The 18,218-nt window shown below is 44.4% G+C and overlaps 1 protein-coding gene across 8 annotated transcripts in view; it reads left to right on the forward strand.

Annotated features, from left to right (window-relative positions):
• Nucleotides 1–17,869, forward strand: part of atf7ip2 (activating transcription factor 7 interacting protein 2) — a 33,028-nt gene extending 15,159 nt beyond the window's left edge. For 2 of the 8 annotated variants that reach the window (XM_061225112.1, XM_061225107.1), the window contains exons 4-16: nt 2,225–2,343; nt 2,465–2,596; nt 3,546–3,644; nt 4,362–4,474; nt 12,147–12,199; nt 12,624–12,700; nt 12,831–12,882; nt 12,978–13,051; nt 13,349–13,397; nt 14,732–14,787; nt 14,979–15,069; nt 15,678–15,760; nt 16,111–17,869. In XM_061225112.1, the coding sequence (XP_061081096.1) occupies nt 2,230–2,343; nt 2,465–2,596; nt 3,546–3,644; nt 4,362–4,474; nt 12,147–12,199; nt 12,624–12,700; nt 12,831–12,882; nt 12,978–13,051; nt 13,349–13,397; nt 14,732–14,787; nt 14,979–15,069; nt 15,678–15,760; nt 16,111–16,509 (1,392 nt within the window). In that variant the 5' untranslated portion in view covers nt 2,225–2,229 and the 3' untranslated portion in view covers nt 16,510–17,869. Of the gene's footprint in view, nt 1–1,902; nt 1,989–2,224; nt 2,344–2,464; nt 2,597–3,545; nt 3,645–4,326; nt 4,475–12,146; nt 12,200–12,623; nt 12,701–12,830; nt 12,883–12,977; nt 13,052–13,348; nt 13,398–14,731; nt 14,788–14,978; nt 15,070–15,677; nt 15,761–16,110 lie in introns of those variants that run through there. The other 6 variants (XM_061225113.1, XM_061225108.1, XM_061225110.1 and 3 more) reach the window with 6 other exon arrangements.
• Nucleotides 17,870–18,218: the final 349 nt, after the last annotated feature.

Below are 18,218 nucleotides of genomic sequence, written 5' to 3' on the forward strand. Positions count from 1 at the left end.
TGCGTGTTTATTCAAATAAAAAAATAATCCTCTTTGAGGTGGTAATGTTACTTTATCAGCAAACGTTTATTTATACATATGTTCGTGAAACACGAAAACTACTACGATTGACCACAACTGAGCCATTATCGACGTTTGAAACGCCTCAACAAGGACATCGTATCAACTAATTTTGATATTACTCATAAATATAGCTATAGCTTGCTCTAATTCACAGGTCCATTGTCAGATTGTAATTCACCTGTAACACTATTGCCTTGGTTTATTCTTTGACAGTTAGATTTTTTTTGCAAGTTGCCTTTTTAAAATGTTCCAAATTAATTGGCTGGTTGTAGCTACCTAGCTAGTTAGCTCAAAAGTAAAGTAAAAAAGGAATTTACCCGTTGTAGGTAGTTTGCTCAAAAGGAAAATAATCAGTTGCTGCCCCAGTAGCTAACTTATAGATTTGCCAAAAACGGCAAATGGCAAAAGCTAACGTTACTGTTTTCGACCTCGTGGTGAGTGCGTTTTAGTGTTTGAATTGGACTGCCAATGGTGACAGAAAAGGGCCGGTGTGGGCCTGATTCAATTAATTGGCTAACTAAGTTAGGTTATCATGCAATCATCTTCAATTATGGCCTAGCTAAAATAACAACCCCACTCAGATAAGAGTGGGCACCCCTGGACAATGAACCAAGGGGGTGGGGATTACAGCCCTGTCCCGCAGAGTTTACGATTGCGCTGGCTAACTATTAATACAACAAATCTAGCTGAAAATGCACAACACTATTTTGTTCTCCTTTAGTTTGCAATGAGTTGTGCAAATGCAAAACGGGTAAAACTATACATTTCCTTGATCATAAATTCTTCGACCAGTGTGAAAAATCTGAGGATGATATGCAGACCTTATAAAGATCTATGAAGCTAAGCCTAACCCTTAATGTATCCAAAATGAAACTGCATTGCTGTAAATCATGAAATAAAAAAAAATTGTAATACAAATCAGCTGTTTTGACTCATGAAACTAGAGATCTTGAACCCTATGACGATCATCATATCATCATGGGTTCAAGATCTCTAGTTTCATGAGTCAAAACAGCTGATTTGTATTCCAATTTTTTATTGTAATACAATAAATCTCTAGGGGTCCAAAAAAACTATCATCTCCAGAAGTTGGTAAAATGATTTTTGTCCATTATAAAGCATATGGTGGTTTAACCCCATTTGCACAGATGCCAATTCTGGCCACCTTCATCCATTTTTCCTGTGTTCTATTTTAAGTATGGCGGCAAAACAAGACAGAACCTAATTTTCGCACACTGAATTTGAGGAACCATGTATGCCCTACTTTCAATGCACGTCTTATAGCATCTTTCTATTTTTCAGTTTGTTTAAATTGCTGTATTCAGCTAAATAAATAACAAAGCAAGCAAATAACAATATATAAAATATAATAACCTTTTTATTTACTGTAGATGTTGTTGGGGAAGCGAGGATTAAGTGTAATAAGTTTATGTTCTGAATCCAGTGGTTCCAACAAGCAATATCCCTGTTAAGATGTTCAGCACTCTGAATACTTAACACAAGCGGTATTGTGTGCTAGAACCCCTCACTTATACAATTTTATTTTATTTGAATTTTATTTCAATTAGTTATTATTATTAAGAATGACAATTATCAATTAAATCACTGTTATAAGTAGTCAGCCTACATTGAATAAAGAATGTATTGTAATTGTACTCATTTTTACTTCTGCTTCCAACAACCGAGGTCATATTTGTTGACAAATAATTGTTAAAGCTGGGCAGTCATAATCTCCATCTACATATTCCATATGATAAAACCAAGTCGCACCGTGTTGGTTTCCACGGAACTGCATCTAAGTGTAGTGTAGATTTCAACTGTCCAGTTTTATCCTTTCAGAAACTCCCTGCCATAGACCCATATCGGTACAAGTCATCTGCCTGACAAGACATGGTGTTGTGCTCATATTGCTGTCCGGTGAACAGGTTGGTCCTTTGATGTTGTGCGAGTTGTTTGGCGAACCTGAGTGCTCCTTGAATTGTCACCTGGGAACACTTCTAATCATTTTGGAGCGGGCAAGCGTTTGATCTATTGATCTAATGTCAAGGACGACCGGATGATCTGTGTAGGCTGCCAGAAAGTTCCGCCCATTTGATACTGCTCACTGAGAGGGCAAGGGAGTGTGTTCATTGATTTGTTTTCCTTTTTCTTCTTACACCAGAAGTCATGAAGAAGAGAAAAATCTATGATTCAAATGAAATCTCGCCACGCAAGCCATCAAACGCCCCAGACGCAGGCCTGCATCTCCCTCATCCGGTCAAAACGTTTTCTAAACCGGAGGTGAATAAATAATGGGAGAAACTGCACTTTCCAGACATTTTCAAGCGAATGTGTTCAATCATTAATAGATACTGTAACTTGTGTATGAGTAGAATTTGTTTTATTGAATGTTCATTTTCAGATTCAGCAGCTGATAAAGCAAGAGATACTGGCCACGGTGCAGCGGTCCGAACACAAGATGGATGAGCTCATTAAGAGGATCCAGAGAACCGACACCGTCTCTAAATATGAAGCTGTTCTCATCAGACTGCAAGTCAGTGTTTTTCTTGATATTCTGCGTGCCTTCTGTCCTGAGAAATAATATGGAGCGCTTTGAATGCTGCTGGAGAGGGGAGGGCGGAGTGTGGAAGAGAAACCTAGAGACTTCTCGCCCAAACTGCACTTGGGTCCAACACATGCGTGATTGCTTTAATGGTGTGCTGGGACACTGGCTGGGTTTGTGGTTGTCACTGCAAGATATGCACTAGCATTACTAATATTTTTACCTCAATAACCATCACATACCTCATTCCCATTGTCCACATCTATTCGCTGGTGGACTATGCCTGACCAGCTCACGGCCAATGGTTGTTTGCTGTTTTTACTCAAGTATTCTGTTTGAGTCTCAAGTATCCCAAAAGACAGTCAGTCTACACCAAGGAGGTGGACACAGCAGGAACCAAAATCTAATTGGCAACAACAAACAGGGCAGAGGGTAATGTTCTGTGGTGTGGCCCAGGGAGGGAGGGGTTCTACTCGTCGTGTCTGCTCCTGCGGTCTGCCTGTGGGGGGAAGGGTTGCCTGACAGCACCTGCTTTGTTTCTATGCACTCTCCTGAATAGACAGACAAAGTTGCAATGATGAAACGGCCTTGAAGATTCAATTGGACACAAACTGAATGAAAATTGTGTGAGTGATTTAACTGCAGTGACATTGGCTCACTAAGGGTAAGAGCTGTCTTCTGGAGGGTTGCCGGTTCGATCCCTGTGTGTGTGGAAGTGTCCCTGAGCAAGACACCTAACCCCCAAATGCTTCTGGCGAGCTGGTTGGGGCCTCGCATGGCAGCCAATCGCTGTTGGTGTGTGAGTGTGTTTGTGGATGGGTGAATGAGAAGGATTAATTGTACAGCGCTCTGGATAAAGGCTCCATATAAATGCAGGCATTTACCATTTAAGTGTACGTCTGTAATTTTGTTCTCCTTTGGTTGGTATCGCTTTTGCCAGGCAGACGTTAAGAAAATAAAAAGGCGGGAGCAAGTGGCGTTGGCCTGCATGAGGAAGCTGAAAGTGCCTGCACCAGCCACCCCAGCTGAACAGAGCCAGGTTTGTGACTTTTTTGTTTTGTTTTCTTGGTTGTTTTGTTTTTTTTGCTCTTTTGTCTTGTTTTCTTGCTTGGTGTGTGTTGGTTGTCGATGTGTATTGTGTTGTGTAGGTTGATGTGTTTTGCGTTCATTGTTGGATGATGTGTGCTGTTCTTTTTTTGGGTGATGTGTTGCTAATTGTGAGTTGATGCGCTGTTTGTTGGTGTTTTACTGTTGGCTAATGTTGTGTTGGGTTGTTCATTGGTGTGTTGTGTTTTGTTTCTTGGTTTGTTTTGTGTTTTTTGTTGGTGGAAGGTGAGTTGCTACCCTCATGATGTGTAGGCCTATCTGATGATTGTGGGTGATAGGGGCAATGGAATGCTTGATTGATGCCCAAGGCTTCACACTTGGCCTTTTTTTTATCTTGACAGTGGAATGATGATTTTTGTCAATTCTGCACAAATTCCTCGAATGAGGAATGTAGTCATTCAGCAAAAGTTTCACAACCATGGCCACTGATGCTAATGATGCCAAAAATGTTAGATTCCGAGAGTGGAGAAAGGTACGAGGCAGAAACCGTGGACGATCCATATTTTTTATTCTGCAGAAAAGGAGTCCGTACACAACAAGATGTATGTTCAAAATCAAGTGCAAGTGCCTCTGAGCATTTATAACATATCGCTTCACTCTGTGCTTACCTTCAGCTCGGCAAATCATCATTTGTTAAATTCATACACAGCCCCTCAGCTCCAGGGACTGCCCGATCTGCATTGTGGACCCTCCTTCTGCCTCTGAGCCTCCTCCAGCACCGCCCAGAGTGATGGCTAGCCCCACCTCCATCTCCTCTTCCAGGTACGCTCATACTCTGATGCTGTGAACCAGTGCCATGTCATGGTCTACCCGCTCTCATTTCAAGCAGTGTTCATAAAAGCAGCAAAACTTGGGGTGTTGGGTGTCTGTTTTTGTGGTTGATTAATATCTTCGGTTAATTGAGCGCTTTTGTTTTGAGAGCCTAACACCGCACAACGTATCGTGTGGACACTTGCTTAATTGAATAAATATGACACGTGTATATTTACACCAAACTGCTTGGCGTACTAAGATTGAGGTGCTGACCTACACCCCAGGAACAGACTCCAGAAGAACCAAACTCCAGAACTCAGACAGACAGCAGGTCCGATAAGTGACTATTTCTTCACCAATGTGCACACAGGGAGAGCATCTCAAGGGAAGATCAAGAGAACTCCTGATACCTCCAGTATCAGGAAGAAAAACATCCTGATATATCTACCTTCACAGCCAGCATTTGGCTGAAACGCAGTATGCAAGTTCCCATACATAGAACAAAGCCATACATTTTTGTTATATGCGTTGACAGTCACCCCACTCCCTGACCAGTGCTTCCCACTGGTGACCTCATCTGGGTGCCCCTCTCTACCCCTCCTGATATTCAGGCTCCTGCTATCAGGCCACAGGTTGACTTAGATTAGATTAGATTATTGGCATTTGGCAGACGCTCTGAGCGACGTACAGTTGATTAGACTAAGCAGGAGACAACCCTCCCCTGGAGCAATGCAGGGTTAAGGGCCTTGCTCAAGGGCCCAACGGCTGTGCGGATCTTATTGTGGCTACACTGGGAATCGAACCGTTGACCTTGCGGGTCCCAGGCATGTACCTTCACCACTACGCAACAGGCCGCCCCTACGCCCACTATGCGACTTGCCCTTATGGTTTTGAAGCAGTGACGTCTGACACGCGTGGTTCCCCAAACAATAATAAGACTGAATGACGAGTGAGATAATAAATGCACAGCGGTAACCTTAATTCAATCCCAAGAACTCCTTGGCCCCCAGGTACCAGGCCCAAGTCCCATCCTGAGATAATTGGGTCCATTCTGCTATGGTATGCATGTGATTTATATGCCTGTCAGTGCAAACTATGTAACTGTGCGTAAATTACATACATAACTCTTTAAGTATGTTAACGGTTGAGTGGAATTTGTTATTGTTGCTATATACTGTACTTAAGGCGAAAGATGAATGGGAAGGAAGAATCGGCTCTTATTTCATGTTATTTTCATATGCCTGTATGTTTTACCATTTTTTAGAAACGGGTGTTTCTGTGTTGAGTCCCCCAGTTGTGTGTGTAAAATTAAGTTAACCTATGACTGACAGGAATTAAATGATGCTCAGGTGTTTCTGGTTGCATGGATTGTTTGCACATAATAGAGCAGTTTTAATTTGTTGAGGTTGCATTGGGGTTCAGAGCTATACACCATCATGAAGACCAGAGAGCTAACTATGACTGAAAAACAACTCATCTGTAAACCGAGAATACAGAAATTTGGAAAGTGTTGGTAAAGAAAGAAACCACTGATGGACAGAAAAATACATGCAGGTCACCAGCGGAAGACAACTGCAGTTGATCGTAAAAAATATCTATCAATTGTGGTTGGAAAGCCACAATCTAAAAAGCTGACCTAAAGCATGCCACCTCATAAAATGAGGTCCTGTCATGGTTTAGGCCTTTATGGTTGATTCTGGAACAGGCTTACTCATCTTTATTGATGATCTAATGGAAGATGGAAGGTGCTGTCACATGATTGCCTGATTAGATATCTGCATTAATGACCTGGTGTACAGGTCTGCCTAATAAAGTGGCCGCTGCGAGTACATTTAGTTGCTGAGATGTTGTGTTATTACGATCACGTAACTGAACCGGAGTGGCATAAAACAGCAAGCAAATGCAGGTTAGATGCTGCTAATAAACCTAACTTGGCAGGTAAACGGTGTTACTGTCCTTTTAAAATGACAAACCGAGAGACCAGCATCCACTTTTAGGTCCTCCCCAAAACAGGGACCTGCCATAAAAAAGCAATGGCGCTTGGTAATCTGCCCACTTCCAGTAGGATGCAGATCTGTCAGGGAAGCGAGGATTCATAAAAAATGTGAGTCAATGCCCTTGTTAAAACGTGCACTCAATACTAAACACAATTGGTGTGGTGTGCTTGAATTCCTCACTTAAATTGCTATACAATATATTTTACATGATTTAATTGAATAAGTATTGAAAATGACTCATCAATGAAATTGCCAAATTCATTTTGTGCAGTAACCTGGTGTAATCAACCAACAAATAAAAAAATATATATATCAGGTCTTAAGATTGAGTAATTTAATTAAATAAGAAGCAATCAATTGAAATACATTCTTCATTGAATATAGGCTCACTACTTCTTAATTCACAAAACAGAAGACATTAAACAAGACCTTGAAATTGCCAGTAAAGAGAGAGACCGTTAAGCCAGTCCTTACCCTCTTTCGTTTTCAGTGTAAGAGCAACGACAGGAAATTTGCAACAAAGGAGCCTCTCCTGAAACGAAAACAGGAAACTACTCTCCAAAACCAACTGTTCCCCACTTTAACGTCCTCCGTTGTTGAATGCAGGGCTAAGGACTGTGATATTATCATCAAAATATTCATGGTTTTAGCCTTTTGTCTGAAAAGATGAAACATAAATATGTTAGTAGGTAATTCAGCTTGAAATTAGAGTTGTTACCCTTATGGTGGTCTATGGTCATGCTGGGCCCTGACACCCTATAAATAGCTTTGTGTTGTCTGCAGGAAGTGGGACCCATATGAGTATACGTTAGGGTATCAGTGTGACTTTTAATTCCCCAAGGATGTTTCCATTGGGCAATGTGGAGCCAGGAACAGGCAGCATTCTTCAAGCAGGACCTTGAATAAATTTGCCATATCCAATTACACTGTTTCTCAGTGGCCATGACCTAAACATTAGATATCTGGCTGGAAGTACTTAACAATGGGCTTCATGCAAGAACCACTAGTACAAACACATTTGTTCTTAAATCGCTTGTATGCTTGTATTTTTTTCTTGGACAGGCACAATGTTTACGAGTGGTCTCGACCTGTCGTACAAATCCTGTAAACAAGCCTTACTGCACATGTCACACAGAACTAGGTTCAAACTCGGAGTTGCAGATGAAATATGAATAAAGATTCTGCAACTGCATTGCTCAGTTCTAGTTTGTCGAGGACCTGGCCCTAGGCCCCCCTGATGAGCGATTGACGGGGGATGGGTTAGGAAGGAATGCATTGTTAACCCCTCGCACACGCCATTGAGGTGGTAGTAAGAACGCCCGTAAGAAGAAAAATATGTGGTTCAGAGATAATGAGCAGCCATACTTGTCAGTAGAGGAGTCTGAAGTCGGGGGACTTAGATTTAGGGTTTTAAGGAGCAAGGTTAAAGTTCTGACTGAGAATACCCCAACCCTACAGGGGAGGGGCACAATGCCTGGCTAAAGAAAAAAAAATAAGGAAAACGGAAGGGATGTCAATACTGAAAGAAGATTAAGAGGCTTCAAGGGCCTTCCTGATTATAGCACAAATAATTTATCGGATAGATTCAAAGGACTGACTATAGAAGAGTTGGAGGATGATTTACACTCAGCTATTGGCTGGATGTCCTTTGTAGATCCCTTAAGGCGCCACTGAGAGGGGCACCTGAAGAGTGTGTTGAGATGGTGGAGGGCACTAACGTCTGGCTTGTATGAAGTCAAAGTTTGGAGAGAGTCCAAGGAGAGATTATGACGGGGAGACAAATACCAGTGATGAATAGGTTCCTTAAAGAAAATACAAAAAAGCTAGTGTTTTTCCACTCGTATATTAAGATGGTGGAAATTCCCAACCGGAGGGGCACATGAGATAAAGTATTGGGGAAATTTCTTTTGAGGTATGAGAAAATGACAGTGGGAAAAACAGAAGTGATGAATATGGTCACTAAAAACCAAGTTGCATAAGAGATAAATGTCTTCCTGCTTGATATATTGGGGACATTTCTTATCAAAAAGGTAAACTTTTGTATGCAAAAAAGATATATAAGGAATAAGCTTTTAGACCTTAGGATAGCATCTTAGAATTTTGCTTCAGAAGATATCTATGGGCTGTTGAAGAGAGAGCAACGCAGGACAGCTGTAGTCAAGCTGGAGTGGCGCGCTCCCTCTGCGCGCCACTCCAGGATATGGATATGGAGCGAGGAGTGACATACACGGTGCGGACTCAGCCCAAGAGTTGTGGCAGCGGGACTGATGTCGAAGAGGTGTTCATGCGCATCCCTCATCATACAGAAAAGCTGGTAAAAGAGTTAAAGGGCTTTTACGACATGCTTGGAGCCGTGAACTGCACCTGGAGGCCAACAGACGGGGCGCGGGGTTCCTCCACGCTACAGAACACCTTCCTGCTGGACCCACGCAAGAACCTGAAGCCTCCCCCCCTAACCTCAGTGTCAGTGAGGAGAGGCATATGCTGCGGCAGCACTGCAAAACCCCCAACGTGTTCGAAGACATACCAGTGCACATCCCATACAACAGGCAGGAGAAGTACGAAGTGCAAAGTCACGTCTTTCGAAATTCTGGGTCCTGATCCTGCCCCAGATTCCCAAACCAATGCAGCTGTTCAAAGAGCTCATCAACAGCAAGGAGGAGGGATCAAATCCCACAGAAAACGAGATGGCTATATTTAGGGCATGGGTGGTAATTATAACCTATATTAGTTATAAAAGTAGGAAAAGTAGTACATAGAAGCTCAACGTTATAAGTTTCCTTTCATTTTTATGTCTTCTATTTTTTAGAAAGATACTATATACGATATAAATAAGTAGTAGACTTTAGGGGTGTTCGTACCCATTGTATTAATGGAAGTTCAGTAGCTTTTATCTCCGTGAAGGGGGAGCCATAAGATAAGGTAAAGGCCAAAGAGGATGATGGGTATTTGAGGGGTGTACCTTGACTTTTAAACATCATGGTGGAAAGGCAAATTAGAAAGAGCTAAAGGGGTATATGTAACTTGCATGTGATCAGCAAACTGAAAGATGATATTTACACTGTAATCTGTATAACTCTATTCTTTTGATTGATTATAATAAAGTATATCTTACTATAATCATAAGTGATAAAGATTCTTTAGAGGAATACATTGAATACAGGACATCGTATACCAGATTTGCATCACACCCTTCACTTCGAGACTGGGCTGGAAGTTCAGTAGAACTTACCAGGGCTCCAGAACGTTCGGAGTACTTGAGTTCGTCCCCGAGACACCTCCTCGTGGGGTACTGCTCGTGGGAACGTGAGGTCTGAGCTCCGCAAGGGGTCCGTGGCTCACGACAAGTTAACCCTTGTGTAGTCTTAACATTCTGTATACTCCGCTTGTCCTAAAGGTAAAAAATGACCCGCCTTCACTAAACCCCTAAAATAAAGCAGCCTAATTGAATTTGTATTTTTAGAATCTACTTTGCATGAAGAAACAACCTGTCACTCATCACAAACTTTGTCATCAAATTTCAAGTTGAGAAAAGATTATTTGGGGAGTGTTCTCTGCTGATAAACGGAGTGACCCTTAAGACAACACATGGGTTAATCCCATTGGCCGTCTATCCGACGGAACCCACCTACATATTGTATTATAACGGACATCTTCATTTAGGACAGTTTTCTCAAGTTAAGTGCGTTTGTTGAATCAGAAGTGGCACACTCGTATGAGCCCTTCATACGAAAAAAGAAGTGTATGATAACACGGAAATGCCTATTGTTTGCACGGGTTGGTGTGATCATATTAACCACTTGATTTGAGCTTCTATGTAGCGTACTCACTGCTATTTGGGTGATGTTAGTGGGCGACATTGGCTCAGGTGGTAAGAGCAGTCGTCTGGCAGTTGGAGGGTTGGAGGGCTGCCAGTTTGATTCCGCCCTGGCTGTGTCGAAGGGTCCCTGAGCAAGACGCCCCCTTGCATGGCAGCCAATCGCCGTTGGTGTGTGCGTGTGTGTATGACTGGGTGCATGAGAAGCATCAATTGTACAGCGCTTTGGATAAAGGCGCTACATAAATGCCAGCCATTTACTATTTAGTGGTGAGCAGAACATACCCTGTGACTGCCATTTATTCACCTACCTGAGTCTTCCTGTCTCCAGTCACACCTAAATTATTTGATTAAGCGGTCGTATTGCTTTCAGAACGACTGACAAGGCGGGGCCTTTGTTTGTGTGTAATGCCTTGGATGGCCTTAAACTGTGACAGCTGCGTTGTTGAAGGCTTGAGGAAGGTGTTGGGGTTTGGGTTATCAACCGGCTCGTTAACCGCCTTTACGCCCCTTACCTCCACCACGACGCACCGTAAGATTTATGCAAGCGTCAGATTTTATATATGCAACTGCGTGCTTTGCCTTCTCAACGCACGGCTTAGAACTCCTGCTGAGGGAAACGGCTGGCCAGGGAATATCAGACCTGCTTTACACAGCTGGCCTTGAGGATGAGTCTGCTGGGAAAGTCTGCACAGATAAGAGCTACACTCGCCGGCCCCTCCTCCCTTACATAATGATAAATGGCTCCTGCATACTGATTGGATGGCTGATGCAACGGCTGCTTCCTGTGGCATAGCTTTGTATCAGTACATTAGTATAGCGTGCAAGGCCCTGGAGGCCCGTGCGACAGTGGAGATCTTTGTGGGTAAACCTGGCTAGCAGAGGTGTGAGGCAGTGCGAATGAGGACAGCCAGAGGCTGTGTGTGGTGCAGGCAGCAGTGATTTACAGTGCTGGGAATGTGATGCCATATCCTGCAGTTCAGGTGCGCTTAGAAATAACGCTGGTCCTCGGCTTGATATATTTTGATAATTTAAACATTTTTATTTATTTAATTACTTCTTTTTTTTTTTTTGGAGGGACTTACCAACACCTATGTTGGTATACTTCAAAGATCCAGTATTGTTTCAGGTTGGGTTGTGGCTTCTGTCTCTCGTCCCCAGATTGCTCCTCAATACTTTTTTTAGATTTCTAAGCAGACTAGAGCCACCTGGTGGTAGAGGTACGGAGGTGTAACATGCGTTCATGCGGATCTTTTTTCTTTGTGCTGTTCTAGCACGCAGTATGCTAATTATTCAATTGAATTGGTTTCAAAATTATTAAATTATAAGCATAGCTAGTTTTAGGATATGGGTGATCTGAAAATATGTTTGTTTCACTTTAACAGTAAGATTTGGCAAAGTTGTATATATGTGTATGTTGCATATAATATTTGTATATATTTAACTATATGGTTTTTAAGGGAAATGTTGCTGTTTTTTATTAAAATAACTATTGTACATTATGAAAAGCACCTTCCTGGATTAGCTGAATTGTGAGCACACTCCGCAACTAAAAAGGTCTTCAAGGGTGTTTGTCAGGGTCTGCAGGTTTTTGTTTTCACCCGTTTTAGACACAAGGTCAGGTGAGTTATCCGAGCACTCTACTGCTTTCAGTGATGATTGACCCCTGCCTCTATGGGATGGCCTGTGTGGGGCATGGCTATGAAGCAATTTGGCTTGTGACCGGAAAGGGAAGGGTTCAGGTCCTAGTAGAACTATGCTGCTGCTTCCTCTTTTAAACTTGACTGGCTTCCGTTCTCTCTGTATGAGTGGCATAGCTCCTAATGAAAACCTGTAGTAATGGTAATAATAATGTGTGTGTCCCCAGGATCAGTGCTGATGGAGATCAGAGCGGAGAGCTCTCCACCCTGGAACCTTCAGGTACGCAGAATCTCCGGAGGCAGTCCCCTTCCTCTCCCGTCTTCAGGAAGCACTCTTTACACTCCCCTCCACCATCGCTGTGGTCAGCTGACTGGCGTCTAAATGCGCACAGGAGTGCTGTCTGAAGCAGCGATGCTGACGGCCACACCAACACCCAGGGCCTCTACTGACTCCGAGGCTGGAGCGAAGCTTTAGAGCGGGCGTTCCCAAACTCCCTGAGCCACACCCATTTAATAATGAGCCAATATATTTAATGTGGCCCACCCCTTATTAAAATGTAGTCTGACGCATTTCCAAATAGGGAAATTAATCTCAAACGTGTCAGATTAACTGCATATCCACTGTAAATTGAGTTTGGACTTGTTGATTTGTTTTTGGAGGGTGACGTGTGAAACTGGTGGTGGTCTGGTCGGTCTTTCCGCAGAAATGGACGGGGAGGTGGTGTTCTGTGGCGTCATGCTGCCGAGGAAGAGGATCGTGGAGGGGTTCTGGCAGAGACGGGTAACCGCCAGCGCTTTTTCCGTAGCGCTGTTTTCTGTACTTTACCCACCCTTCTCTCATTCACCTCAGCAAGCTGCTACAGCGTTCACATCTGTTACCTACACTCCCGACCTGTTCTCCTCTCTCCCAGCTGAAGAGGAACCGTGTGGTGGACCTGACTGAAGACGCAGGGATGGACGCAGGTACATGCCGCGTGTTCGCTCACCTCAGCGCTGCGAGTTTGCGCACGCTTTTCTCCTCGTTAGAAACTCTTGTGTCTCCTCTGACCTGCCTGCAGATATGGGACCAGATCTAGGAGGCAACGGTGACCCAAACATGAGCCAAAATGGGGACGCTCAGAGCCAAAACCAGGTACCCATCGTGGTGAACCCACAGTTATTACCACAGATCAACCGCGGTCGACCCTCACTGCTTCCTGTTTTTCTTAATGACAGGTGGCTGTGGTTTGTAACGGGACATTCTGGCACTGTGTTTACTTATGACAAGATATGATACAATTGGAATATTTTGGCTTTCACTGAATGTTTGAATGCTTTGAGTCGACCATCTGGTTGATCTGTAGTAATATGCTGAAACCCTCCATTCAGGCCTCAGTATCAGTGTGTTTGAATGATGTCATAAGTGGCCGTTTTCTGTGTGTGTTTTGAGGATCCCATGGAAAGCATGGAGCAGGAGACGGCTCCGGCCACTGGCCCAGGTAAACATGCATAAGAACATGAGGCTGTTCAGCCTGTATAGGCCCGTGGCCTACAGACTGGAGAGTATCCCGCACTGCAGCACGCCTGGACTTCAACACCCCAAAGCTCTCTGTCTGTATTACTGTGACCTGGCCAGCTGTTCCATTAGCATTTCTCTGCATGAACAAATATCCTAGCTGTTATCCTTGCGGAAGTCCGTTGAACGATTAAACGACAGACGAGAAGTTTGTGACAGAAGACGGGTTGGGTTTGTTGACAGTTAAGGGTTGTTTTTAGTTCTTTCAGACCGTTATGGGGCAGGTTTACCTGAGTCTGTCCTGGGGGGTGAGACAGCTTCCCTGCTGTGATTGGATGAGGACTGCTGCAGTGGTGTTGTTTGAGGACTCCTGGAATCAGTCAGATTCTGAGAGCATTCAGTGTGTTCTCTCGGAACGTACACTGTTTCTCCTACATAAGAGTGTACATTCTTACATTACGCAAACACGCACACATGCACAAAACACACTGATAGAACCATGCTCACTTTAGAGGCAACTAAGGTTATTCCATTGTTTCTTTTCCGAAGGCCTTTTGTTTCTGAACCGTTTTTGAACTACATATCCAATTCTGTTTAGTTTCAGTCCTTTGTGGTAGTCTTTATTTAGTTTTTCATTTTTGAGATGTAGTTTATACATTATTTAGTTTTAGCTTCTGGGTGAGAATGTATGTTTAAGTTAATATTCAGTCCCTTAGCCTAAAATAATGCAAACTGTATCAACATTAACTCAGGAGACAGTGTTTAAATTTTTCACTTGAAATTTATTTTTTAAAATGACCTGTAGGTTTCACGGATTAAAATTATTTTTAAATGGCGTGATTAGGAAGGGTATTCAAGATCAAGGGTCACACTTTCACCCTACACCAGCCTTTGTTGTATAATCATCTGCCAAAGCCTGCCATCTCCCTCATGAACTTGTTATGCTGTGAAGAATTTTGTAAATGTATGTAGGCATTCAATTAGAAATATCTTGTTACCTTTTTACTGTGTCTGTTACTACATCATTCTTTTCCTAATAAAAGATTTGTGCATTAAGGTCCTGGAAAAGAAATAGTTCTGCATTAGATGTTATTGGTACCCTGATGGATGTTTTGAAATCCATTTTTAATAGCATTTTTAATCATGTGCGTTGTTCCAGCCCTTGTACTTTAACAGTGAAGGGAATTGCTTAGTCATATTGACAAATGGGCCCAACTTCTCTGCCTCAATTTTCCCTTACGGTATTGCTGCAGGGTTTAATTTGGAGTGCCATTTGCTGATCAAACTGCACTGAAGCCAAATTTTGTTTCCACTCAGAAAGAGCAACAGACACGGCCCATGTCCAGACACTGGGGCCCACAGATTCAGCTCAGGTAAGGACCTTTTACCTTTTCTGTAAGGCCTACGCATGTCTGTACATGCGTGTGTGTGCGTGCGTGTGTACAGTATGTGTGTGTGTGTGTGTGTGTGTGTGTGTGTGCGTGCGTGCGTGCGTGCGTGTGTACAGTATGTGTGTGTGTGTATATGTGTGTGTGTGCTGTCACTCATCACTGTGGTCCCACAGACTCCTGCACCCTCTTGGGTGGCTCTCTCCTCTCAGGACAGTCCTGTCTCTGCTGCCCCTGCAGATGCTGACAACCAGACTACCTCACATGGTGAGCCCTGCTGCTCTGCTCCTAATTCCACATTGCTCACTGACATCTGTTAACATACCCACATTGCTCACTGACATCTGTTAGCATATCCACATTACTCACTGACATCTGTTAGCATATCCACATTACTCACTGACATCTGTTAACATATCCACATTACTCACTGACATCTGTTAACATACCCACATTACTCACTGACATCTGTTAGCATATCCACATTACTCACTGACATCTGTTAGCATACCCACATTACTCACTGACATCTGTTAGCATACCCACATTACTCACTGACATCCGTTAGCATACCCACATTACTCACTGACATCTGTTAGCATACCCACATTACTCACTGACATCTGTTAACATACCCACATTACTCACTGACATCTGTTAGCATACCCACATTACTCACTGACATCTGTTAACATACCCACATTACTCACTGACATCCGTTAGCATACCCACATTACTCACTGACATCTGTTAGCATACCTACATTATTCACTACTCACACGTTTCTCACTGTCACCTCGGCACACAATCCAGCTGCATGTCATTGTGCTAAGCCCGTCTGTTTGAGTATAATTATGTGGCTGTGTTATCCCCAGCAGAAGTGACTTCCTGTCCCCAGAGTGACAAAATTCAGCCGGCCACAGCGGACCCACCCTGCTCCACCCTTTCCCCTGCTGAGGTAACCATGCATTACTGTAACACCACCCTGCTCCACCCATTACATTACATTACATTTTATTTAGCAGATGCTTTTATCCAAACGAAGTACAAAAAGTCTCATTAAGCTAACTGCTCAGCACGCTTGGCCGTTTTCTCCATTCAAAACGAGTCCATTCAGGAAACGCATTGAAGTTCAATTTACAGTCTGAAAAAATGGCCATTATGTTGTGTGAGGATTTTATGAATGAATGTATTGAATTGAATTTGAACTGACTAAAAATGGGATTGGCCACCACCCTCTGCACGCCCAAACTTTGAGTCCATCCGTTACTTGTCTCACGACCCCTCCTCCTCTTGTACCTCTGTCAGGACGAGTGGCGCTCCAGGCTGCCCCCTCTCCCGGCCACGGTCCAGCCCAGCCAGGTCCCCCCGGAGGCTGCGGGCTCCAGTCTCCCCCAGCAGGTGACGCTGACGGTGGCGCGCATCAAGAACCCCAAGGGCATCGGCGCGCTGTGGAACATGCAGCACCCCGACCCGCAGGCCGCCCCGGTCAGCCGCTACCACATCTACGCCATGCAGGAGATGCCGGCCGGCTGCTTCTCCACCTGGCGCAACGTGGGCACCGTGCGGGCCATGGCCCTGCCCATGGCCTGCAAGCTGACCGACCACGGGCCCGGCCGGAGGTTCTGCTTCGCCGTGGTCAGCGAGGACGTCTACGGCCGCTTCGGACCCTACAGCCACGTGCAGGCCATCGGCCCCCAGGACTAGCGCCCGGCCTGAACTGTTCTCAGAGCTGCCCCGCTTCTCACTGCTGAACTGTTCTCAGAGAGCTGCCCCGCTTCTCACAGCTGAACTGTTCTCAGAGATCTGCCCCGCTTCACACAGCCGAACTGTTCTCAGAGCTGCCCCGCTTCTCACAGCTGAACTGTTCTCAGAGATCTGCCCCGCTTCACACAGCCAAACTGTTCTCAGAGCTGCCCCGCTTCTCACAGCTGAACTGTTCTCAGAGATCTGCCCCGCTTCACACAGCTGAACTGTTCTCAGAGAGCTGCCCCGCTTCTCACAGCTGAACTGTTCTCAGAGATCTGCCCCGCTTCACACAGCTGAACTGTTCTCAGAGAGCTGCCCCGCTTCACACAGCCGAACTGTTCTCAGAGCTGCCCCGCTTCTCACAGCTGAACTGTTCTCAGAGAGCTGCCCCACTTCACACAGCCGAACTGTTCTCAGAGCTGCCCCGCTTCTCACAGCTGAACTGTTCTCAGAGAGCTGCCCCGCTTCACACAGCCGAACTGTTCTCAGAGAGCTGCCCCTCTTCTCACAGCCGAACTGTTCTCAGAGAGCTGCCCCTCTTCTCACAGCTGAACTGTTCTCAGAGCTGCCCCGCTTCTCACAGCTGAACTGTTCTCAGAGAGCTGCCCCTCTTCTCACAGCTGAACTGTTCTCAGAGAGCTGCCTGCTTCTCACAGCTGAACTGTTCTCAGAGCTGCCCCGCTTCTCACAGCCGAACTGTTCTCAGAGCTGCCCCGCTTCACACAGCTGAACTGTTCTCAGAGAGCTGCCCCGCTTCTCACAGCTGAACTGTTCTCAGAGAGCTGCCCCTCTTCTCACAGCTGAACTGTTCTCAGAGAGCTGCCCGCTTCTCACAGCTGAACTGTTCTCAGAGAGCTGCCCGCCGTTTGGCCAAAGGGCTCTCACACCAATGCTCTGATAACTGCTGTTCTCGTTCAACACTCAGGATTTTGGTGAAATTATTTTTCTTGCCTGGCTGAAATGTTCTGGGCTTCTGTGCCCCAGTTTGACTTTTTATATATAATTGTAAAAGGGTTTTTCTTTCCCCCTTCACTAATTCTTGCACACTTAGCATTAATTTCATTGGCAGAATATGCAAGCACTGGAATGGTGTAAGATTAGAAAGGCCTGACTCAAAGTGAAGGACGAAGCGCATTGAGTTTCTGGCCACAGCCTTTGTCATTGTATCACCAGCGGTGACACTTGGAACGAGACATTTTGAAAATAGTGTACGGGGGGGCTTTTGTAGAAATCGTTGCCCAAATGTGTACCTTTTTGAACGTTTCATTTGATGCCTTTTTATATTGAGCCTGAAATAAAAATCTATGGGGTGAAAGAATTTGTTTTATACAGACTGACATTTAATATATGGATTTTATATTGACATATACATGCATTTGAGTGCTGCAGGAATGTTCAGGCATATGCACTCAGTGAGCACTTTATTATTATTTTTAAATTAAATCACTGCTGTAGCCTGTCCACTTAAGAGTTTTGATGCATTGTGTGTTCAGAGATGCTCTTCTGCATAGCACTGTTGTAATGTGTGGTTATTTGCACTACTGTCACCTTCCTGTCAGCTTCAACCAGTCTGGCGCTTCTCCTCTGACCTCTCTCATTAACAAGGCTTTTCTGCCCACAGAACAGCTGCTCACTGGATGTTTTAGTTTTTCGCACCATTCTCTGCA

Source organism: Conger conger, chromosome 16 (assembly GCF_963514075.1).
Source record: "Conger conger chromosome 16, fConCon1.1, whole genome shotgun sequence".
Lineage (NCBI taxonomy): Eukaryota > Metazoa > Chordata > Actinopteri > Anguilliformes > Congridae > Conger > Conger conger.